At 37.2% G+C, this 25,966-nt stretch overlaps 1 protein-coding gene across 4 annotated transcripts in view; it reads right to left on the bottom strand.

The window, feature by feature from the left end:
- Nucleotides 1-25,966, bottom strand: part of STK39 (serine/threonine kinase 39) — a 77,318-nt gene that overhangs the window by 18,833 nt on the left and 32,519 nt on the right. For all 4 annotated transcript variants that reach the window (XM_077181443.1, XM_054636356.2, XM_077181444.1 and 1 more), the window contains 4 exons: nt 15,407-15,529; nt 15,246-15,278; nt 13,218-13,285; nt 1,013-1,065 (listed from right to left, as the gene is read on the bottom strand). In XM_077181443.1, the coding sequence (XP_077037558.1) occupies nt 1,013-1,065; nt 13,218-13,285; nt 15,246-15,278; nt 15,407-15,529 (277 nt within the window). The remainder of the gene's footprint in view (nt 1-1,012; nt 1,066-13,217; nt 13,286-15,245; nt 15,279-15,406; nt 15,530-25,966) is intronic.

Here is a 25,966-nt window from a genome sequence, read left to right as displayed (position 1 = left end):
TCCTGGTCTATCCTCTTATTTCTGACCAAGTAGGAATTCTCAGATGGCTTAAGTAACTGCTTCCCAAGTAATTCTTTTGGCAAACTGAGATGTTCTGTGCCCAATTAAGTAACAGGCCTTTTTTGTTTTTACGCATTGCCAAAATCAATGAGAAAAGCAGGTAGACAACAGAGAATAAATCCATGCACAGAACTACTGCACATGAAAGATACTATGATTTACTGTGAAAGAGACACCTCTTCCAACCTGGATTTAATTTTAGGTGAAAGCTCTTTGAAGGCTTCTCTAAATAAAGTGAATACTGACTTCTAAGGAATATAAAATAGGTTCATAGTTCAAAGGGTTGCAGATTAACAAAGATGATACCTTCTTACACAAAATATTAGCCTTCTATGCATTTCATCCCAGTAACACTTGATTTTTTCAAACAAAGGCCGCTGTACAAGTTCTTACAGCTCTTAGCACTGGAAAGCCTACAGTTCTATAAGTATGCAGCAGAGTTTAAAGTTTCAATACCAGAATTTCTTTCTGGTGATAATACCAAAGCTAGAGATACAGCTAAACTTTCAGCTGAAGACAGCATTTGAAAAATGGTGTGCATTTTATAGTGGTTAATAGAGCGTCTTTTACTATAAAAGGAAAAGAAGCTCAAATATTACTACCATCACCACGTACACTTTTATGGCTACTATATTCTATTTCCTACAATGTTTTCCAAATGTGAAAATGGAAATATTGCTAGGCAAGATCTTATATACCATATAGATAATTTCAATAAGACATGAAATTGATAAAAGTCTACTGTGAATAAAGTTTTCTAATATATATATTATGCAACCTTGCCACTAGAATTTACATACATTTGCAATTCCTACTCCACTGAGGTTCCATATAAAGCTCTGCACAGTAGGAAACATTCCAGAGAGGCAGTCTGCATGAAGCATAAGCAGTAATCCATTTCTGAAATGCCTTTTTAAGCAGTAAGAGAATAATTCAGTTGCAGGAGCCTTACCTCTGCCTGGAGTAAACTCAAACCGTATGTCATTAAGTTCTTTCCTGGAGTTCCTGAAAAACAGTCAGTGCATACATTAAAATGTAATGAAGGACAGAACCACTATTCAGTTCCTACACCCAAAGAATACCTCTGGCATTGACAACCACATTTTGTGTGTTTTCTTGAAAATACTGCTCTCCCAAAGTACACAGACTGGAAAGACTCCATTGCATTTTCATGGCAGCATTTTGGGAAAACTAGCAGAAAAATATGCTTGAGTTGAAAATGCATTCAGTACCATAAAGGATAAAATAAAGTCCTCTGATAAATATTTTCCTTTTCATATTCAAAAGACATTCTGCCATATTGACTCTAATAGTTCAACACAGTTTGAGTCAGATACCTTATCCTCCAAGGACAACAGTAGATTCACTTGGACTTAAAGCTCCCTATTTGGGGTCACATTTATACAAAGATGTTTAAGAGACAAAGTATCCAGCAAATGTTAAATGCTGAAAAGTAGTGGTGATGCACAGTGTTTATAAAAGGGTAAATTCTTTACTCCAAATAAGTAAATTCTTTCACTGACCATCCTTGTCTCAGCAGTGAGGTTCCACCTACACATAAAATGAGCAGTAAAATGTTAAATCCCAAGGTTTTTTCGTCTTCCTCCTTGCCTCAAAGAATGTTTTAACCAGTTCAGTGTGTGATACAGTCTTAAGGGAGTTAATAGCAATGTTATAGAATTCCTTTACAGCCTTATACTGCGCCCCATTCCATGCATGTTTACAGCTTCAGGTTTAGTTAATAATTTCTTCCATCAACAAAACATTTGCCCCTGCAAAACAGACGTCCATCTCGTTTTTGGAAATGACAAGTCAGCTGAGCACAGGGAGGAACCTAATTGCTGTAGCCCCTCTTTTTCCAATGAATAGCTCAATCCACTTGAAATGCTAATGGCAACAGAATGTGCTTTGCAGTTCATTATTCTTCTCCTCAGCAAGGAAACTGTATGCAAGCTCCTATTTCAGCATACCAGGCCATGAAGTCTTGCTGTGGGAAAGCTAAATCCAATAGGTAGGCATATTCAGCTCTGACTTACATCTATTACTGCTTGCTAAATACTTCTAGGAATGTTACAGAGCCAAAACCAGAATCATACAGAAACACAAAAGCCAGAATGACTGGCAGCACACACAACAGTAAGAGAGCAAACCCTGAAAAATGAGTGTGCCACATGCAGTGCTTAAAATGAAAAGTATTCATTTACTGAATCTACTAAATGCTTCAAAGCTAAAGGAGTTTCGGGTTCCCCAAATTCTACTCTAAATAAAGAACTGTAGAAGTTAAGATCGTGAACACAAAGCTGCAGATAATGAAGCTAGCCAGCTTCATTATCAGCTTCTTTCTCTCTCTCCTAGAAAAATATGAGTGGCTTTCTGTTAAAACAAACAACAACAACAAACATAGAAAACATCAACTTGAAGACCTATCTCCAGGTTCCCTTTTGACAAAAACTGTTCTCCAAAAAAAAGGAAAATGCACAAAAACTTAGCATTATTCTTAAATAAGAAATGTTCTGACTGAATGTCTGATGTAACTCAAATACTCATTTCCTGCACACACTTCCGAAGAAACAAATCAAGTGAATAAAGACTTTCACACCTTTGTAGAGGTAAACCAGGAGGTAGGAACTAGATCACCTTTAAGGTCTCTTCTAAGCCAAACCATTTTGATTCTGTGACCAAGAAACCTAATCCATTAGGTTCTCTAATTATATTTTTCCACAGACCTCCCATAAGCAGTATATCTACTATATAAAAAGGCACCAAGTAATTATGAACTCTTATGAAAATCACCAGCTTCTCACAGCTGTTTGAAAGACGAGCTGCTCCTGTTACGCTCCTTCCTCATGCAGGATGCACATGGGCTGTATGTTAATCTCCAAATTCCAAAATATCCCAATTAAAAAGTTAAGGAGTCAAATCAGTTTATTTTAGTCAAGGTGAAAATTTATTAAAGGTTGATATATATTCAGCAATCCAACTTTACTATTGAGAATTGTAACACTCTGAACTATTTTGAACTTAGGACACTGCTGCTTTCTTTATAATGGTATTCAGCTATTCAGGAAAGAAAAACAATGAAAGTTTGGCAAGATTAATTTGCTAGAAGCCTGTAAGTGCTTTTGCTTATTGTTCCATTACCTGCCAGACGTTTATTGATTTCCATAAATTATGTATTCCAATATATAATCCACCAAATAGCAGATGCACTTGAGTTCTCCCCTAAAAGCACCTCATGCTCTTTTCTAGCCTTTAGACACTTCTCTGGTTCTAGTTAATGTCACTGTAACTGCAAATTAGTTTGCTAGCTCCCTTGGTGAAAACTGTTTGGATTTGTTGATTAATTTGCAGGCAGAGTTTGCAAGCAGCGTTTCATTTGTTCCTTTTTTTATCTTCCATCCATTACACTCTTATCATGCAGCAGCATACAGACTTGATTTCTGCTATATAGAAATAGGATTAGAAAAAAGGCACTTAGTATCTTTGCAATTAATAATTTTATCTTCTTCATCATTTCTTAATGGTTCCTATTTTCTCAAATGCATTTGTGAAAAAGTTATTTCTGTTTTAAAATGCCAACTCAGACCTTTACACCATCTCTTATAATACCTCTTATGTGCTTCTAGCTCTGTGCCATTACAGACTAATATACCTTGATTACCATGGATAAAACAACACCATCCCTCATCTCTTTTTATAATGTAGTAAGTTTTAAGTGCTTTGTGCATTTTTATTCACTTCAAGTTTCTTTTCATTATGCGTTCACCTCCAACAGGAAGAAATCCAAATGTTTTGAATAAGGGTGACACCAAAGCATGCCATGCTAAGGCATTTTGGCAGCCATCTTACCAGCAAAGTAATTTCAGAATCTAAAACTTCCCACTTTGTGAAAGCATGTTCTGCAACTCCTCATTGTTTTTTTGTTTTCATCAGAAGCACCTGATGTGCACACCAAGATTGCTAAATCTGATTTCAAGGGAATAATACTTCCTCAAGGAAGTTGAAAAAGCACAAAGGCCACCCACTTAGCCCCTCACCTACAAACTTTGGCAATCCTGTCATTAGGATATAAAAGATATTCTGTTTTGAAGGAAGTTATTTGCAAAACAATGCTAATATTGACCAAAATCACGATTAGAGAATAAACAAATTATGCAACTATTCAGACTGACATGGTTCTACTGACAAAATCATAAGACATGAGAGAGATTTCAGGCATTTGCATTTAAAGAAGCCTTCAAATAATTACCTAATGATAGCATGATTCCTGCTACAGTCAATTATCTCTGTTCCACATGATTGACAAAAGATGTGCGTTGTTGAATTAAAATAGAAAATTGTTTGTGTAATGATACAACTGTAAATTAGAGACATTAAATGTCATTATTTCTTTTGTCCTTAAAAGCAGAATGTCTGTCATGTAAGTGCAATTCAGGAAAATGAGATGTCTTGGAATTAAACTTTAGGACTAAAACATGCTGGAATACTTTGATTATGTATCAAGCAGTCGATTTTCTTTCAATTTTGCCATCTTTTTTACCCTCACAAATTTATCCATCATTTCTTATGCAGAGTTATCAAAAACATCAGCTTCTATTTCACACAAGCTTCAGCATCTTCCATACAGCCCTCAGGGAGAGTCTGTATTCCTGGATGAGATGCATCCTACCATAGCTAAATAACTGTATATTCTTCCTTCCCAATGTAAGAAAAAAATTTCTCAGACAAGGTAAACCAAAAGAAGTGTGTGTGTGCAGGTGTGTAAGAACATCCACATTCTGCCTCTGCATTTCTTGCCTAATTTTCAGACTTCAGTTACTCAATCATCACATGTGGTTTCCAAAACCTGATGTAGGGAGCTAAGCATCCAAGAATGCAGGTACTGACAGAATGGTAACCACCACAGCTGACTCATGACTGCAAGAGACAACAGCAGAATGCAGAATATGTATTCTTTTCTAGAAACAGAAATAAGCTCATCTTTAACCAAAACTGTAGCAATTTTATTATGAAAGCACCATTAAATGGTGCCACATGGCACCCTTCACCAGTCAGTTTTTCCCCTCCTCATATTCCTAATAAGCCCTACTCCCACCAGGACAGAAGCTCCCTCACCATGAGGGACTGATGACACTGGCCAAGTCAGTGCGCTTTAACAAAAAACACGTGCTAAAAAAAAAATTAGGAAAAAAAATTATCTCACTTGTACAAAACTTCAGACCCACAGATGTTCCTACCATCTACAATTTGAACTGCATTGAAACTACCATGGAAGCAAAGTTAGAATGAAAAAACAAGACAGCATAGCCTAAGAAGCAAGGGTAAGCAGCTTGGCATTTGCACTACCTCACTGCAGTTGTTGCTGTAATTAAAATCACAGAAGAATTCAAATGACTTGCTCATTTAGACTGCAGAGAAAGCAGAAGTTCATATCAAAATGAAGTGGACTAATCAGAGTGATAGGTGGGTTATACATCCTAGAGGTGTACTCATCCAGTTTTCATTCTACATCTCTAGGGCAAGATCTTAGTGCATACAATGCAAGAAATATAATTGAGGGGGGAGAAGGACAGAAGAGTGGGGTTTGCAGGTTTATTTAAAAGAAACTTTACATGCATTTTTCTTCGTGCTGGAAAAAATGCTGGAGAGACAAATGTTTGGCCTCACCAAATGTCACTCAAATTTCAAAAGGTCATCTGCCTTCTCTCAATAAAGTGTCACCCATTTTTGTCTTTCACCTGCTTAAGGCAGAAAGCCCAGGACAAACACAGTTCCCCATGAAGTCTATGTAGCCTTGTTTTCACACTGGTAGCTTATTTCACAGGTGTTGGGGTTTTTTTATTAAAAGCAGAATTTTAAGTATTAAATGCCTGCACTGATGATCCATAGTACCTGTTTATTATATCAGTTTTGATTAATTAAAACTTTATTTCAACTTTATTTCCAGAACATAGTTAATAAACACACAACAGTGAAATACAAACTGGCACTTTACTTTCAATATTATAAAGAGGATGAGGGAATAAAATATTGGAATAAACAAGTAAACAAATTAATTCATCCCATATTTAAGGTTTAGCCAATCTCAATCCTCTATACATTTATGTTCTCTGCCTTACAATTTTCTTATGCTTCAGCTGCGGAATTTAGCTATTAATCTAGGGCACAGCAAGTGAGAATCCTCTCCTACCTCAACAGAAATCAAAGTTCACTTTTTTCCTGCTCCTACCCCACTTTCTTGATTTCTGAAGTCATGATACTATGCACACAGATGAACCAAAGCAGGAATAAGAGGCATTTATATTTATTCATGTAATTTTGTGAATCAGAACACAAAGGCTCCTGTGGGATTATATAAACACAAGAGAACAGAGCATTTGTAAAGAAGCATTAGCCTCCAGAGGATTCACCACATGCTTGTGTAAACGCCTTTATTTCTGACACTTTGATGCTCAACTGTCATTTAATAATCAATACCCAGGCTCCTCCATTACAAATTACCATATTATCAAGAGCAGATCATGCCTGTTCAGCACTGTGGAGATGGCTCTGCTCTACTTACTTTTAATTACTTCAGGTCAATTGTAAATTAAATGAAAAGGCATCACTGCTAACTTTTGGTAAGAGCAAAAGAGATCTTTGAATTCTCTTCTGCTTCCAGATGAAGAAGAATGGGACTAAAATCTCTCTGTATTAATAAAATGTGGTCCCAAATAATTATTTTAAGTTCATCAAAAGCTTACCATTTACCTCAATGGTTCTGGGAAAACTCTGAGTTCAGAACTTAGCTCCCTCTATAGATATTACTGGAAGAAGGAAATACATTTAATATATGATGTTTCACTATCAAGTTATAGGACTCAACAGTTTAATTTAACACAAAAAAATGCCACTACTATTTAATCATCACATGATCTTGGGTAAAGAGCAGATCCCTCAGATGATACAAACACTTGTTAATCAGTACACATCAAGAGGTAGCAGCAACACTAACAGCAAAGCACAGCCAAATGATGCTTTCAAGAGTGGAAAACATAATGCCAAAATGAAACATTGTCATTTGGCTGATAAGCTGTTGGAATGACACAGCAGCAGTTACCTGTTAAAGATTTACTGTCTCTATGCCACTTACTGTACAAAAAAGGCAAGTGCACATTAAAAAAAAAATCAACCACAAGGGAATTGTTATGGTCACAACCAGATCAGCCTGGAACATTGCCCAAGGCTCCAGAGCAGCTGATAGCTCCTCCCTCAGGAAGGGTCTTGATAACATCTTTCTATCCATAGCTGAGAGGTCCAAGTTGCTTAAGATGCAAAAGAAACTAGAGTCCTTTCCATCTAGTGGAAATGGATGGGATATGATAGTGAAACCTTGAAAATGTCTGACAAAAAAAACACAAGAAAACTGATACATTTTAGAAGTGACATATAAACGTTAAATCATTTCTCTCAATCCACTGGTTTACAGCCCCAAGTCTACATATTATGACAAAGAAGTGTTAGGACTAGAGACATTTTAAATATATCTATATCCAAATATGCTACTTCTCTATTTCTGCAGTTGCTGATGCCAGAAGCTAAATCAGAAGAACATTAAAAGCCCTTCAATTTTTTTGACTTGCTATGTTCATTTCCAGCTAAGTCAAGCAGCAAATTCTGAAACAATATTTTTTGCCTCAGTTATCAGTGACTCATTTCAGTGCACAGGCAGTGAAAAGCAGTATTCACTTGCATCATCTTTTTTGAAATTCACACTTCCTACCTGCTCTCATACATCAGCAGTGGGAATAACTTCAAAAAGCTATCAAGTTTTTTTGCAGCAGAGATGGCAATATTGATCATGAGGTTTTTTCCTCTGAAAGTACTCTCAAGTAGCACAGAAGTTTTTTTAAGAGCAGTGGTAAAGATTTAACTTCTGAAAAGCATTAGTTTATGACAAGTACTTGAAATACAAGGAAGGGCACACACAATTATGTTTAGAATTTATTAATGTAGTAAAATCTTAATGCTTGGTAGAAACCTAGAAGGAACTGGAATTAAGTGCAGAGAACATCAGTAATGTTAAAAAAAAAAATCACCTGGAAGTATTCAGAGAGGATTTCAATAACAGAGAGGACAACATGCACATAATTTGATCACTTTGTTAAACATTACAGTGCATTGTGGTTATAGTTGCCTTTCTGGATTTGCCTGTAATTTAACTTATCCACTCTGAGTGTATCACTGTATGTTTTGATACCAAATATTATTGAGCAGTGCACACTTTAAGGAAGTCAAACCTGCATTAAAGTGTTTTTTTATTAAAAGCAGACTGCATGCTTGCATGACTGAAGTGATACACCATCTGCCTGACTGATAAGAAATACCACAGCAACTTAGAGATTAAACAAACAAAGCCTTGCTTTGTATGCTTCTGTATGCCTGGTGCACAAGAAGAGGGATTATAACCTGTTATTCCAGTAACAAATTCTTCAAGTTCAGCGTTGAAAAATAGCCACAATGCTTGAAGCAAAATGCCACTTCCTTAAATCAGAAAGTGTAAAAGGCCAATCATTGCCAGGAGGCTGGGGGTGTTTCAGAATAGAGCTCTAGAAAAGTGATTTTATTTATGAAATCAAGACAAAAGACTTACAACAACTTCTACAGGTATATGGAGTTTTTTTAATAGAACCTTGTAATTCCCCAGTGCACAAAACAGGCTTTGAGAGGAAGGCACAGAGAAACTTTTGACTTTATCCAAATCAAAGAAAGTTTTAATCATGTTGAATCACAAACTGCCTGGAAGTCTGAATCCTTTTAATCCCACTGCCTCAGAGTTTTACAGCGCTGATCACCTGTCAAACAAAAGGAGACTTCTAGGTAAACCAGAAAGACACCTGGCCACCACAAAAATTACAATCTGTATATCATCCATCTAAAAGTCATGGATCCTGACTAGCTTATCAAAAAGAGTGGGAAGCATGGAAAAAAGTCTAAGCTTTGTTTTAAACTCTTCAAAGGTTTAATCTATTTATCCTGCCAAACTTTCTCTTTACAGTAAATCAGCTTCACCAGCAAAGTCTGCTCCTATGTTAAATTCTTGTCCCACCTGTGTCCCAGTGCACCTCTTGGGGCCATTTACTGGCCCCACTAGGGCAATAACAATTGTGAGGCAAAACAAAATAAATAAAATCAAGTTTATTTAAAATTTTGCCTTTCCCTCAAAAATATCAGAAGTCACAAACCAACCAACTGAAAGCTGGCTGCTGCTTTACAGGGACCCAACACAGTCCCAGAACATCCCCACCAGTGGAAAGATGGAGTACCACACAACTAAAGTGGGAACCGAAAAAAATTACTTCAAATGCTTTCAGCCCTGCCCAACAGCACCACATTCACAGGCCAGTAAAACTCATTTGCCAGTAAAATATTTCCATTTGCCCCTTTTATTCTTCCACTGGCTTAATTCATTTAGTGTGCAGGAACTGTATTAAATTAGGTCCTGGGACATTCCAAATTACTGTCAATAAATTATCTGCCTGTCATGGAGCTAATTTAACCATCTTAGATTGCTTCAGATAATTTGCAATTCTTAACTATTAACCATTAACAAGTCTCCTAATTTAACAGAAAATATCTGTTATTAATCCAAGTAGTCAAACCCTCTACTAGTGACCTTCCTAAATCTGTAACAGCAACAGCTTGGTTAGATTGGAAATTTCAAATCCAGGGTGGTAATTCCTGCCCACTTCCCTTCCCTGGTGCTGTGAACAGTCCTGTTGGAAGACTCAATCACAGGCAATTGCCTTGGCCTCTCCCTGCAGAGTTCCTGCCAGGGTCAGATGCTGAGACACGCGGTGTTCACAGCCTTACTGGAAACAAATTTGGATTACAGATTTCATTCCTCCCTACTCTCAAATACCACTTCCTCTTGAGGGTGAGGATATAGAAGCATTGGCATTTCAAAGTGGCAATTGCTCAGGCTGGGTCAGAGTTACACACTGTGGTAACTGATCCAGCCAGTGAGAACCAGTATTTTCAGCTCACTGCAAAATTCAAGCACGGTCTCTTAACTACATCAGAGCTTTAAAACACTAATGGCCCATATTAAGCATTTAGTACTAGATCCTTTCAAGAGCTTTTCAGGGAATTACCTAAAACAGCCTGCTGATAATTTCCCTTTTGGGGCAATGTACTCCAAGACACAATACTGCAAAAGATAGAAAAAAAATTGGAAATTGCTGTCTCCAGCCCATGAAATAACCCTGACAGTAGAGAATTTTTTGACAACTTAGCTCACACTGAGAAAACTATGAAAACAGAAAGGCATTAAATATCTGTAAGGACAGATAAATCCGTTAGTCTGGATGGTTTTCCCTTTTCTTGAGTAAGGTAGTTAAATACCACCATTTGTATAAAGAGTACCATGGGATTCTTCAAAAATTATTTCAGACTGTGAGCTGTGTTTCTGCTCCACAACAAGGCATTTGCAGTAAACAGAGGATGGTGTTAATTTAGCACACCCTACTGAATCACTGAATGAGTCCAACCCTGCTGTGACCAGGAAAAAAATAATAGAACCTGACCATCCAGGTAAAGAATTACTTAAATGCATTAATTCTTCTGCCAGAAGAATTGCTTCATGAAAGCAATTTTTAATTTTTATGGGTACTATTAACCTTGTTCTGGAACATACTGCTAGGAAAAAAAAATGCAAGCTAACATCTAAAATGCAATGGGGGGTGTCATGGTGTAGCTTCACTGTAGAAGAGGAAAAAAAAAAGCAGGAGCACTTTCTTCCTGCCCACCTCTTGTCACTTTTAAAGGTTGCCCATCTCTTTACCCTTTGCCCTCTCCCAAATCCCCAGGCACTACTCTTTAAACCTTATGGTCCACACTCCCAAGCCTCATACTAAGTTGTTTCTGCTCAAAAAGCTCTGTTTGCATCAACTTGCATGACAAAGTCTCAACAGGGAAGAGGGTCAACAGTGAACAGGAAGCACAACTCAAGTGCTACCAAAGGTACCTTGCTAAAGACCTTATCTATAGTCAGCCAGTGGCTGCCTGAGCTTTGGTGAGTGTTCCATAAGCAAAATAACTCCTGCCTTTAAATTAGCAAATATACAGAAATTCTAAGTACTGTCTCTGCTGCTGGGTAGAGATATAGGCAGCTTGTAGCCCTCACAGTCAAATCAGCCCTTCACAAAGTGCCAAACAAAAGAAAAGTGTGTTACTTAGTGCAGCCCACACCCCTACACTGCCCCCAAACGCACACACACACTCTGCTCATGTGCTAGCTCTGACCCCACTCACATGCTCAGGCTGCCAGCAGAGGCAAAGTCTGTGCCAAGATCTATAACTCTGCCCCCCTCCTACCACTGAGACCAGACACAGCCAGAGCTCACATAGGACAGAGGTTTGCACTACACAGCATTCTTCCCTCAAAAGCAGGAAAGTTAAAATAACAAAATCCTGCAAAATTACACACCAGATTTTTGGTTTTCTCAACACTGCCAACAGAGTTCCCAGGCCCAAGAGCATATCTGCCTTTCAAGACTGGTTTTTTTCTGTTTAATGGAAACTTTGTGATTCCTAAAACAGAAATTCTTGTTTCTTCCCTCTCTACCAATAATCACCTGTATGTTCATAAATATAAGAAATTAACCTCATTACTACAGACTTGCTTTTAGAGAAGGTAGGGAGAGGGAATTTTTTCCAGCCATGAATTAAAGAGGATCCTTAAAAAGAACAGAAGTTCATTGTGCAAGTAAGAGCTTGGAAACTCAAGTCTCCCAGGATCAGTCCTCATTCACTTGTGGTCTTATTCACTTATGCAGTCCTTATTCACTTATGCAGAAAACTGAAAGCATAATTCCTGATGTTTCACTGTACTTACGGGTCTAAAATGTTTGCCCTCTGAATACGCCAACACTGCAAATAACTGGGTAAGAAGCTAATCACTCTCTGGGTTTTATGATCATTTATAGATAACCAAAGCACCTCACTGGTACATCCACACAGCAGTACAAATTGGTCTGTTTGTAAATGGTTTCATCTACCTGCCAGCAGAGAGATGAAAAAGAATATTGATAGCATAACTGGGCAGTTATGTAAATTGGACAACTAAAATTATTCCAAATAATCTCTAAGTCTTTCCTATCCCCACAATAAAATTCATTAATCCTCTTTTTTACACAACCTTTGGCAGCCACGCAAATTTTTTTGCAGCTGCCACTAGAAAAGTAGTCAAAGGGAAGAAAATAGATTTTGAAACTTGGCACTCATTCTGTGTAATTGGTTTTTTTCTGATTACAAACGGTGGAACCAGTACACTAAAAATTTTTGATGCTACTGTTTTAAAGGTATTTGTTATGCATAGATATGATATTTGTTTCTAACATACTGGTTGGAATTTTCTAATTATTTCTGGCTTCTCATGTTTTTGTTAGCATAAAAAATAGTAACACTGAACTTTTCTCCATAGCGATAATTAGGAATTTACAACCTCACATAGATACCCTGTCAACACAAACTGGATGTAAGCAAGTTTTAAAGTGAGTGGTAATAAGCTTTTTAAAAAAAAACATTAAAAAAGCTATCATACACATAAAAAGCTATCAAAGTTTCATATGCAGAAATAGTTTTATCCAAGAACTAGACTGCATAATTAAGTAATTCAAACCTTAGTTATAAACTAATTTTAATTAAAAGTAATCTGACTAATTTCAACTAAGTAAAAATTTAAGTCAGACAAAATATTTGTATCCATTTTCTAAAATACCCATCTCTTTTCCACAGTGGCTGATCAAACTTGCCAGTGAAAAACATTTTGAGTAGGCAACTTGTAATACAGCTATGGTTTATTTCTGTCAGAGGCTGACTGCTGAAGTGTGAAAGAAACTCATTAAAAGCTTCTCACTGTGATTCTGCATTATAAGGAAAAAAAGAAAGAAAATACTTAATGAAGGGTACACTTAGCCTGAAGACACATTCATATTCTGCTTTTAATTTTGCACTATTTCAGTAAGCAATTAAAAGACAGCAATTAGTCACAGAAACACTATTCATACTGGTCATACTGGGAGATTATACACTTCAGCACTGATTTTATGTTAATATTATGAGAGTAATGAGGGAGATCAAGATAATACAGCTAAATAAATAGAAGAATCTTTTACCTTAATCTTAAGACAAGATTCACCGCACATGGAACTTCACTGTATTCCTCACTAACAGCAGGCTGAGACTATTAGAGAAAAAAGCAAAAAGTCTTATAAAGGATGCCAAAGGGAAAAAAAAAACACAAAAAACTTTCCATGCTAACAGTTTGAAGTTAGCACAGAATATTTAACACATTCTCTAACTTTAAACACTTGCAGTACACAGCCTATAATATAGCTGATACCAGTAAAATTCCCATATTTCAATTACAGAGAAACAAGTAATAAATAAGGCCTGCATTAAACCACTGAGTGTAGGAGCTTGTAATCCACCTTGCACCAAAGCAACAATTACCTATTGAATAATATGCACACAGTAAGAATTCCAAACTGCTACTCACATTACTTTTGTGTAACAGTTTTGGTTGTTAAGGAAGTCTTACATCTACCCATATGCAAGGAACTAGCAGCACATCAAAGCAGATATCAAGCTCAGAGGATGTCTTCAGCCGAGAAAAATCAGTAACACTGATATCTTTCACCTTATCACTCCTCCCTCACACTGTGATATCCTCCCAGCTCTCAACTAAAATCTCAATCAAGTCTCAAGCAAAAGCGTATCCTACATACAGAATGCACCAGGCTCCTCTACCCTACTATGATTTCATACCCACCTTGGCATATTTTCACCAGTCACAGAACAGTCTGTTCAGAAGTCACAAAGGGTTCAGAAGCCCTCCCAAAATAAAGACTTGCATCACAAATTTCATTTGACTTTTTTTAAACAGTTTTCCATATCAAAGCCACTTTAAAAAAAATTACACAAGATCTGTATTTTATTATCTGTGTATTTTCAGCAAACATTATTGAATTTTTGGAAAATTCTTTTTCACAATCACTAAAATGAGAGCAGGGTTTTTTCTGCTTCAGTTAAATTCCTTCCATTCATATAAGCTACTATTATTTATGTGTCTTCAACAGACATGTTATGCCAATATAGAGGAATGTGGATCCCAAAGACCCCAGAGGCACACACCAAGTGTGTCACACACTAGTGACAACATGCACGAGTCTTAGTTCCAAGTCATCTTCTAGAGCATTTCAGGAAACAAAAATCAACAGAAGACTTCAAGCAGAGGGTTTTTTTCTCTTTCATAAACTAAGCAACTTTTTAAATTATGAGTTACCTGAATAAACCAGGTCACAAGTAGTAGAACTCTCAACATTTAAGACAGTAAGACTGTGTGGTGAAAATCCTACTTTTGTACCCTGCTTACATAAAGTATCTGAGATGCTGAAGAGCTGTGTAAATTAGGTCTGCAATGGAGACACTGGGGTCATCACATGAGCTAACAGGACTAAATCTGACAGGAAGTTGCTAGGCTTTCAGAAGATTTCTCTGACACCAGTGAAAATCAGAGAATCTAAAATAGCAGGTGAAGTGGCAAGGGTCACCCACCCAAGGAACAGCTATGTTTAAAGACCACTTAGTCTGTAAGCCATAATTCTATTAAACAATTGATTATAGTAGTGATGCTTCCCACACTTAGCACAGGGCCATGAAATTCTATATGGTATTTTATTCTTCTGAGTTAACCTAATATGCTTCAGTACTGAACTATTTTATTGTCTATGGAAGGAAATATTTTAATTATAAGCTACATGTCATGATATAGATACTAAGAAGAAAAAATATTTGGAGATGACCTAGCTACTCCAATGCAGCCTTCATTACCAGTACAGACAGCAATTAGTGTCATCTAGTTACAAAGATTCATTAAAAAAAGCCAAATTACCTATCTTCATGAAGTCTCCTGGGCACAAACATAACATGACTTTTAAAGTCCTATCCATCTTATCCACTGTGTGCTGAAGTTCATTGTTACAGGCACAATGGCATAACAGCTCTATCCTCACAAGCACTTGCCATACAAGGCAGCAGAACAATACTCCCATCTCAATTCACATTTTTAACAGCAGACATGAAAAAGAAATCTCTTTACTCAAATGCTTGGAAGAAAAATAAATTGATCAAGACATTTTTACCTCTGCATTCTCCTCCTCCTTCAGTCTTCGTGACTGGAAAACAAATGCAGTGAGACATGAGCTATGCAGCTTTATGCAACAAAGATCCAGAAATACTAACAATTAACATAAAGACAGAATGTCTTTTAGAGTATAAGTGTCTTGGCACAAACACAAGATACCTTTTCCTGAGAAATAGCAGCTTTGCCTTCCTCACTCTTCTCATCCATTTCATCATCACTCCATTCCCAGTCCCCATCTTCTGTTTTATGGAGGTGACCACTGGAACCTGGCACTCGTCTGACCTACCAAAATATTGATTACTATTACACAAACATCTTTCTTGGTGTTCTGGTTAATCAACAATTATTTGCAATTTTTATTCTGTGTGCTCTCATTAATTTGCTGCAGGAGCCACTAACATATTCTAATAATATCTGACCTCCTTAAGCCAGTGGTGTTTCAATGCCTTGCATCAAATGAGCAGTGATCAACTTGCTTCTACATTCTGTTGGTTGGTGGCAGTGATGGAAAACACAAAAGAGGGGAAAAAAACTAAATATAAAAATCTGACTAGAAAAATTATGGTGCTTTTCAGCATAATGAAACTTAAAATAAAGACTAAACTGGTATTAACCCTGCTCTAAACCCCTATGGTTTGCTGCAAACCATAATGTGCAGAGACATGCAGCATGGGACAAATTCCAGCTGCTTCTAAATCCTATCAGGAACTATAAACAGCAAGATGCATAATATGAAAATAGTTTAGACCACTTCAAGTCTGAGACCATGAGCCTCCAAGGAAACTGTGATTCAGGCATTAATACAATTTTTCCAAAGCAGATTTTCATAGAGAGCTGGGCACTTATGCTATTCCTGTACTGGGTTTAGGCCAAGCACAATTTGGAGCTGGCTGGCCAGACACCACAAGAGCATGAGTGATCAGAGTCTTCTTCCAAAACATTGTTCATACACAAACAGGTATCTTGATGTCTGTCTGGACTCTTCCCCTCTTCACTTCCCAAACACCCACCTGCTCCTCTCCCTTCCCTTTTGCATACATAAGACTAAACCAGAGAAGAGAGTGAAGACCTCACCTCACTTCTGCATTTCCTTCAGTCCTTATGATATTCCTCCCTTACATTTATTCCCTTTACAACTGAGTTAGAGTGCCCTACTCAGTTTCTCCATATTTTTTTCTCATTTGTAACTAAGAAGAAGGGAAACCTATGGAGGACACTGAGGGAATACCCTATGCCATCTCTTGATGGACAAATTCTGCACAATTTTCCCTGTTTCCCATAGCAAGTTCCTATTGGACCAATTTTAGCCTAGTCACCTCCAAGCTTGGTAGAAGCAGCTCATTTGTTTTTGGGAGGAAGGAGTAGGCAGACACCAAAGCAAGCAGTAGCACAGCAATTCTTTCCCCAGCTGCAATCAGCCCAGGCACAATCAGTGGGCTCTTACACTCTACAGCATCAGGGATCAGCACAGACACAAGGTAATCTAGCAGGCAATTTGCCTGCTGCTTGTGGATGTAATTTATTATCCTTCAAGGAGACTGAGCTAGGCTTTTGTTTACAGCACAGGCATCTTCCAAATGGCTCTATACAAACCTAGCAGAGGACATCATCCACAACTAAAACCATGCTTTTCCAGCACAGTAGGATATATTGGTTTACAGACACATTCAAACACTGCATCGTGCACTAAGCAGTATCTTCTCCTGCTACTTCCATTTTCAGCTGTTTTGGAGACTTATTCTAAACAGAATTATTTTAATGGGGCTTAATGATGCTTGCATCATTTGCAGAGAGGAGCTCATTTCAAGTTTTTAAATAGACTGTCTTTTAATAAAAAATAAACAAATGGCCCAAGTACAAAGTAAAATACCATGTTAAATTAAATTATTTTCTTGAGAGGTTTCTGAAAGCAGGAAAACAAGTTTAGTGGTACTCTGTTTCAATCAGACTGATTCCCACCAACACACATGTTCACAAGAAAGAAATTATAATTTCAGCAAAGTACCCAACCTCTTCAACTTTCAGAAATGTGAAATTGTTATCTAGAACATTTTTTTAACTGGTGCATGTGCTTAACACTTGCAACGCTTGGCGAACTAATTTGCACAATTTTTAGACTAACAAGCCTGGCTTTGATCACTCAGCTCTAGTTAAAGCCACAAAGAATCAGTCACATATGGAGGGCATGTACCCTACCTAGGTGAAGGAAAGAGCACAACTGGCACACTATGCCTGCAAATAAATTGTCTCTTTGTTCATCGTAAACATCTCACTCTAGTATCAGATGTTGGATGGAAATATACATAATTTATATAACATATTAAATTTCTGTTCTGGCTATCATTTGAGATACTAGTAGCAGAGACTGATACCACAGGCAGCATGCTTGCATTTCACTCCAATAATAACAGCATTAATGCAGTTGAGAATGTTCTATATATTTCGCCTGATACCCTGCTACAGGTCTTCCATTTTACAGAGAGAAATAAAGAAGCAAACAAAGGAAGCTATTTATATACAAGGGCACAAAGCAAATCCAGGACAGAACATGGAACCTAAACAAACTTCCTGTGTATCTACAGAAATAAGTAGTCAGTTGGTTACATTGCATGCAGTAGCCATACAAATGTAATTTCCCCATCAGCTTCAGTCAAAATACACAAAATCAATAATTCCTTATGCTAGAATTGTATATCTTTCAGGAAGTATTTCAGAGAGAAAGGAAAACAAATTAAAACATGCTCAATCCTAATTTGGATTTTACTGATTAAAAATCTAAACAATCCTTCCAATTAGGAACTAAACTGAACCATAACTTTTGCTAATAAAGAAAACAATGAAAGTTCAGTTTTACGAGACAAATTAACGCATATTAGAAAACATATTTCACATAAGTTGGAAGACAGAATAAAAAATTACTTTGAATGACTGGCAGTTAAACTACAACCAATACAAAAGCAGTTCAGAACATTGTGTTAATGTCCTCTCTTCTTAAACCAGTCTGAATGCTGCAAATATCATCATGGAAAAAAACCTTAGTCTTATGTTTTTCTCCTACTAGGGAAAAAAGTTAGAATTTGCAGTGTTTCATAGTCATACACAGAAACTATTGGAATACTCCCTCCCAGAGAAATCAATTTTCAGAACATTGTAATGTACAACCAAAAGCTGTTTCTAGGAGGAAAAGCTTTATAAGTGACTGCCAACATTACCAGAGCTGTGGAAGAAAAACATTATGAACATCAATTAAAGCAGAGAATGTTGAACAAATCAGTGAGTGAAAAAACCATGACCACCACAGAATATTAAGCCTTATATTAGTAGTAGTATTGTTGTATATGTTGTTCTTGGTTAAAGCTTATTGCAGAATTCAACACAGTCACAAAGATTTAAGTTTAATTTAAACTGCTGACATAACTCTTTGTCCCCATCTTTTTAAAGTAGGATACAGATAATTTAACATTCCCTGCCAATTACACCATGCACTAGGAGAATGTGTGTTAACAGATGAACAGGGCAACTGTAAATCCCACCCAGGGAAGGTCAGGCCTAATCAGCCTGACAGAGAGAGAACTTCATCAGCAGAATGCAGAAGCTGCCACATTTCCCAAGACTTGATGAATAGAAGGCAACAATGTAGAGAAGCAAAACATAAATTGTTTTTTTCAAGGCACGATGTGCTCACTATATGTAGATGTTAGAGACTAGGGAAAGAAGAATCTATTATTCATTACTGATTCTTTAGCTGCTGCAATCTCTTTGCAAGTTTATTTTTGCAAAGTGACAGCAAAGGGAATGAACACTTTTTGAACACTAAGCATTTGCTACATCCTTATTCACAACTGCTCAAAACAGAAAAGAATTGGCCCCACTTACAGATTATTTTATTTCAGTGCCTGTAAGTTAATAAAGAAAGATATAAAAAGCATACACTGTGGGATACCAGTGCATACACATAAAGCATTACTGCATTTCATACATGGTAGAACACGTGATCTTAGACTACATTACAAATCCAGTCTGTCAGTAAGAGCAATATTATGCATCTACTTTATTTTTCCTCCTTCTGCAGGAAGATGACTGAACTACTAACACTGACTTTCCCACTATCTGAAATATTTAAGGTTTTCCTATTGAAGCTCTGGCAACCAAATATTTGCAATAGGGTCCTGGAGAGATTTAAACCAGCATTTTTAAACTTTGTTCCACAGAAAGACTATGGTGACCTGAAAGCATGGGAAGTAAGATGCATTGGTGTAAGTAAAACTGATGGCATTAATAAGCATTAGCATTGAGTATCATGGAAGGTGCCTTGCCACCCTCCATATAGAGGTAACGGCCCAAATTTAATTTGTTCCTGAATTCCTGGAGAGTAGCAGATGTGTAGATTCCACACATTTAAAGCACATCCACAAAAGTCTTTGTGGAACCCTGACACTGCTTCCTATTAGTTTCTAACTAGAGAACAGTCAGTGCTGTTGTCCAGTTTTAGCATTTGTGTATCTCTACAGAGGGCAAGCTATACTTTTTTATTTTTCATTTTTAAACATATATCCTTCCAGAAATACTGCAGCTGGAGATAAAAGTGTCTTTTATTTTACCACAGCTACATATTCGAGTACAGTAGTGGAGATATACTAAATCCCACATACCCCAGAGAGCAGTAATGACAAGGTGATTATTTAAAAACTTCACCTTTTTCATTTTCTGCAGTCTGTCCTCATAAAAGCCTAAATTTGATTTTCAGGCAGAAAAAAAGAAAGACCAGTCAACTGATGCTGTATACCTTCATGTCGCACTGGTTCTTACAGGAGACTGGACTCCCACTGCTACACAGATCCCAGAAGATCTTATAGAAAACATATACTCTTCCAAGTATGAATATTTACTTGGTAATTGATAAGGAGAGGGTTTTTGCATAGCCATTGCTCCCCTCCTTTTTTTTTTCTTTAATCTCAAGTTTCAAGAGCTTCACTTCTCATATGACATTCTCTTCAAGAGAAGTATTTATAAAACCAGTTCCATGCTAGTTATTTTATGGAAAGAACAGTGATGAGGAATAGGACATAACTGAATAGTTTTGGGTTTAGCACCACACTTTGCTCAGTGTATTTTTCTCTCAAAAGAAATCCCTAGACCAGTTCCTTCCATACACAGCTTAAGCTTATAGAGCAAACAGATTTTATAACTTTTACCTTTCACCATCCTGCAAACCTTTCCTGAATGCTTCCAAAGACAAAAAAATCAAATTTTCATCTCCACCCCATGCATGTATTTTTTATTTCAATGCAACAACGAAAATCAGCCTATCATTGTGTATTCAATTATGGTGCAAGTGTTTTGCTTAAAACAGTTACAGCTTTAATCACAGCTTAGCTCCTGAGGTTAATGGCAAGAAGTCACTTTCTACAGTATATATTAAAGTCAAAGAACACTGTTCTCTTTGCATAAGAACACCTACAGTGTAATCACATTTTTGCAAAAAAAACCAAAAACACAAACTACAAAAACCCTAAGGTCCAAGACAGCACATGAATTCCCACATGTTCACATCATCCTTTGTTGAAGAGTTGTAGCAGTACCTCAGGAGAAGCAAGTCCCCATCCAACCCAGTCTCACAGATCATGGGAGCATCCTAACCCCTTCTCTGCTGACCATTCTTAAACTCCTCTGAATTCATTCTATTGTGAAGTCTTATTTTTATTCTGATGGAAACCACAAAACTTCTGCAAGCCTGAATGTGCTTTATGCAATTCAAACCCTTTGTTTTTCTCACAACAATTTATGCAGGCTATCGTTATTAATGGGATGTACCACTACCTTGTAAAAAACAATTCTGGCCATCTGCTTCGTAGAACTCAAAAAATGCTAAGATATCACAGTAATTTGGTGTTAATGTCCTCTCTTCTTAAACCAGTCTGAATGCTGCAAATATCATCATGGAAAAAAACCTTAGTCTTATGTTTTTCTCCTACTAGGGAAAAAAGTTAGAATTTGCAGTGTTTCATAGTCATACGCAGAAACTATTGGAATACTCCCTCCCAGAGAAATCAATTACACTGGCAGCTTAAAGTCAAGAAATACAAGGATCATTATATCTTTCTTCATGAAAGAATACTTAATACAGGAGACTGATAATTCTGCATCGAACGGGATTTCTTCAGCTTTCTACTGGATCTGGAAGAGCACCCTTTTTAAGGGATAACACAGCAAAAGTCAACAAAAACCAGATCTCTGTTTAAAAAAAAAAAAAAGACCACTTACTTGAAATATTTATGGAACTGGTTTGTTTTTATAAGCCAAACAGTATCATGGTTACATGATGACAAGTGTGACACCCAAGGGCATGGCCATCAGTTGAGAAGACTGCCATGAAATCTTACCTAGGCTCCCAATTTAGAAATGGAATGCAGTGCAGCTGTCAGTGAGAGGAAAACAAAGCCATTACTAGCTGAAGAGAGACAGGATGAGGGAGCACATTCCTGAACCTCTAGAGGAAATGATGAGAAAAGTACCAGTGAATCAGTGTACAAGTCCTCCCCCGCTCTGGGGCATTCTTTGCCCAACACCCTCCTCTTTTCCACTCTTCACCAATTCTTCTATTGCTTAGAGACAGCAAAATGTAGTGGCTCAAAGTAAGACACTATTTTGTTATCAAAATATCTTGTTTACAAGTGCAGGTATTCTCTGAACTCTTAATTCTGCTTTCCTCAAACATGAGGTTTTACCTAAATACTGCAACATACTTATTATCTCTGCTTTCAGCCTGAGTCCAAAATTGGAATCTGATTTTGCTTTGAGAAATTGCAGTTTTGCTGAAATTCCAGTCACATGGAAAACGTGAAATTTAGTAACTCAGTATGATTTTTGCTTTTCAGACATTATTTCTACATTTATTAGTTCAATTACATAAAGTTCATTCCTGAATGTTATTAGCTGCAAGTAATTCTTTCACTCACATTTTAACAATAGTCCTTTCAGGCATGAACTGTACCTGTGCTCAGGAGGATGTTTTCAATTAATTGTGCAGAGGAGATACATTGTTCCACAAAAGGGTCACTCTGCCTCCAATACAAGGAATCCCAAATGGCTGACAGGCATGACCCGATGGCTAATTCACACATGCAGAGTGAAGCTCTTTTCTATCCTCTTTCTTTTCCCTGCCTGCTTCCCCTCCACCCTTCCAATCTAATTAAGGTGCCAAGGCCAAGGGTACCTGGCAAGAATCAAAGAAAGCAAATCAAAGATACAGCAAATTGCTGAAGTAGCTTAGTACTCTGAAAGATGATGAAGACAGATCCAGATCTTTAGAGTTTTCTTTCCTGGCTGCTCAGATGAATGCACATCATGATGGTGAATCACTGGTAGAAGACATTCCACTAGAGGGATCACTAGAGCCACCTTGATAATCATAATTTTCCAATTCCACCATGCTTTTCTATCATCCAAGCAGTGTACTTTCTTAAAATAACCAGAGGTGAAAAGAAAGAAAAATACAGCCTTATGTAGAGCTTTCATTATTCAGCAAAAAACTCATTATAAGGTAGGTTTCACCGACAGCATTAGAGACACAGTAAAGAATATTTAGGAAAACAGTATATTACTGTAGAATTCAAATAAGAAATTACTATGACTTTCAATTACTTTCAAACTCAGAGGCTTGAAAGTACCATTTCAAGGTGAAACTTTAATTTTTACCTTTTTCTATTTTCTCCAAGGTTTCCAGTTGCTTATGTACATAAGAGAAATTACTGTAATACACATTCTGCATCTCACACAGATTTTAAAGAGACCTGAATTTATTCAAGGTCTCTCTCAAATATTAAGGTGATCAAACTTAAACTTGAGTGTAGTTCTTAAAAAAAAAGTCATAAATTAACATGAAAATAATTAACATAGTTCTGCAATTTTTATAAAATCTGATTTTCTAAAACCCCAGTGTTTCTGTTTCAGTCAGATATCAGGAAGCAGCATGCATTCTACCAGCCTACTGCATTTAAAATCGCAGAGCTGGAGGGAGACTCGCAGCCTGTGATGCAGACTCAGCTCAGGCAGGATGGGTCCCGCCGGCTGCACGGCACTGGATGTGGCTGCCCTCTGCTGCCAGTAAATCCCACACTGCCGGCATGCGCATCCCTGACTCTCTCTCTTCCCATACTGACTTTACCTTTAGCTGCAGCTGCGCTGTTTGAATAACCTTCTCGAGGAGCTGCTTTTCAGAGCTAAACAGAACTATTACTGTTCCAGACCTTCTTTCTGCTCTGCTGGCCTTAATCTACTTGTTCTGGCTAAAACCTTGAAGTTTTCAGCTCCAGACATAATTTTAACTCCTTGAGACAAGAGCACTTTTCAGCTAAATTAAGTCCCCTATAGTATTACTGGGTAACACCATCTCAAGGATGTCCTTGTCACCTGTACTTCCCTTGCAGCTCACCCCAGGAACTTCCAAAAATACCACCGGTATCAAGCACAAGTGCAGGGGGAAAAGGAGTGTCAAAACACATGACACACAAAATTATTTTTACTATTATACTTGTAAAAGCTTTACAGGGTCTAACCAGGAAAACATATTTACACTTTCTTCAGATGCTTGAGCCTGGGCTCTTTTTCTTTTTGATTTCCCCCTCTTTTTTTTTTCTTTTTAAACTATGAGGGCTAAATATTTAATTTCTCCATATAAAAGCAAAAATTCTCCCATACCTACTCATCAGTCTTTAAGCAAATGGTAACAGGTGGGAATGCTGCTTCTGAGCCACCTGTCTTTTAGAGAATCCTCTTTGTACCTGCATGACTTCCCTGACAAACTTCCCAAAAATATACAAAATCACAAGTATTACACACTTCCACATCCTGCCAAAACTCCCTGTTACCTTTATGAACAAAGACAGGCAGAAAGGCTGCGTCTTCCAGAAAGGAAATCCCATGACAGTAAGCTGATGCTGCCTGATCAATTGACACAACATTGATTTGGCCTATAAACTGGGAAATTTATTAAATAAAAACTTAAGTCCATTGAGACACTTTTACTTAGGGAGCCATTCCAAGTCCAAGAGAAGCAATCTGGTATTGGATGTCATGCAAGTGAAATGTTTGAGGTTTAATTTCTCAGAGGGTAAACAGGTAAAACCAGCACCTTGCTGCACATTTTCAGTGACAGAAAACCAAATCCTTACAAAACAGGGTAATAAAATAGGATTATCTTCTGCTTATTTACAAGGCTTAATCCCTGATCAAAGACTACCACCAGCATCATACACACCCAGACTTCCTTTATCCTGTCTTGATTCTTTAATCATGACTCCTTCAGCAGCACTTACAAGAAAATCCTCCTCCAGTTCTGCAAGTTTCAACAGCTTCGATAAATGCCAAATACTTAGAGCTACTGCTCTAAGCAGAAGAGCTTTCAATACACACCAACCCCCTGTCAGTCCATGTTCAAGATGTTTTTGAACAAGTCAACAGGTCATGAACACAACATTAGCTGAGGAGCAGATCAATTCAGTCACACATGAGACAGGGACTTGCTGCAAAAATGAATTCTGAAGTGTAACCATGATGGCCCATGGACTGGAACACACCTTCCAGTCGGGAACAGGGCTACTTTTCAACAACTAAGATGAATCATGTACAAGCTTTTAAACTCTGCCATAATAAGTAATCCAAGTTATTTTAGATATGCATATGGCTATTTGAAGTACAAAGGCACTCAACTAAGCCATACTTTGTTTCAAAGCTCACTTCTTTAGGTAACAATTAGATCTATTTGAAAAGGCACAAAATCCATCCTCACAAACAACCACACAGTTAGTATAAGCACCCTATGAAATAAAAGATGGACAAACTCATATAGTGCATGAAGTTCCTTGCATCTAATGGCACAAGCACAGCATGGCAAAAACACTAAGTTGTCTTCTTCCTTACACGAAATGTTAAAACAAAGCTGATGCAACTACATGTGTCTGCCCCTTCCAATTCTACTACCCACTAATGCAGGCACTGCCTTCTCATTATTTGAATTGCTGTCAAATTTACATTTGGACACTTGGAAGAAGTGTTTTTATTAAATTTCCCTTCCAACAACTACTTGAAAATAAAAAAATTACTAGACATGGTGTGAGTGGCAATTTCTCCTTTTTTTTTTTAAGTGATATTCAACCATATAAATACAGTTCCACTATTTTTTTTTTTAATTTGTAGCAGTGTTCTGGATAACCTGGACAATTAATCCTCTGCAATGGAAGGCTCTCCCTCACACAAAGCCTTGCCAAACACATATTTATAGTTCAGCGACTGCCTTTCAGAAAAAGTGTTCCAGTATAACCCATGTCCCTTCCTTTTATATGTCAATATTATTTAAATAAGATTTTCTTATACTGTAAAGAAAAATTAATATACCATTATATTAACAATCTGATTTCAGGTTCATGTTGCTCTCTGCTTTGCAATTCAGCTGGAGTCCAGCTGTACTAACAAACATCACAGGTGAGATGTATCTATCAGATTAAATCCATTCCTGAAGCAAGGAAGGACTGCACATGTATGTCTTGCTGAGGTGCAATCATGATGTTATAGCTGTCCAAGAAATCTGGGATAAAATATTTTTCTCATTAAATGCAGAGGATTGATGATATCTTATGTAATGAAATATGACCATTACCTTAAAATAGCTGTACTGAGAGGCTAGAATTAAAACCCATCCATAAGAGCATTTCTAGTGAA

Source organism: Agelaius phoeniceus, chromosome 7 (genome assembly GCF_051311805.1).
Source record: "Agelaius phoeniceus isolate bAgePho1 chromosome 7, bAgePho1.hap1, whole genome shotgun sequence".
Taxonomy (NCBI): domain Eukaryota; kingdom Metazoa; phylum Chordata; class Aves; order Passeriformes; family Icteridae; genus Agelaius; species Agelaius phoeniceus.
Note: the sequence above shows the minus strand (reverse complement) of the source record. Positions and strands in the feature narration are given on the sequence as shown.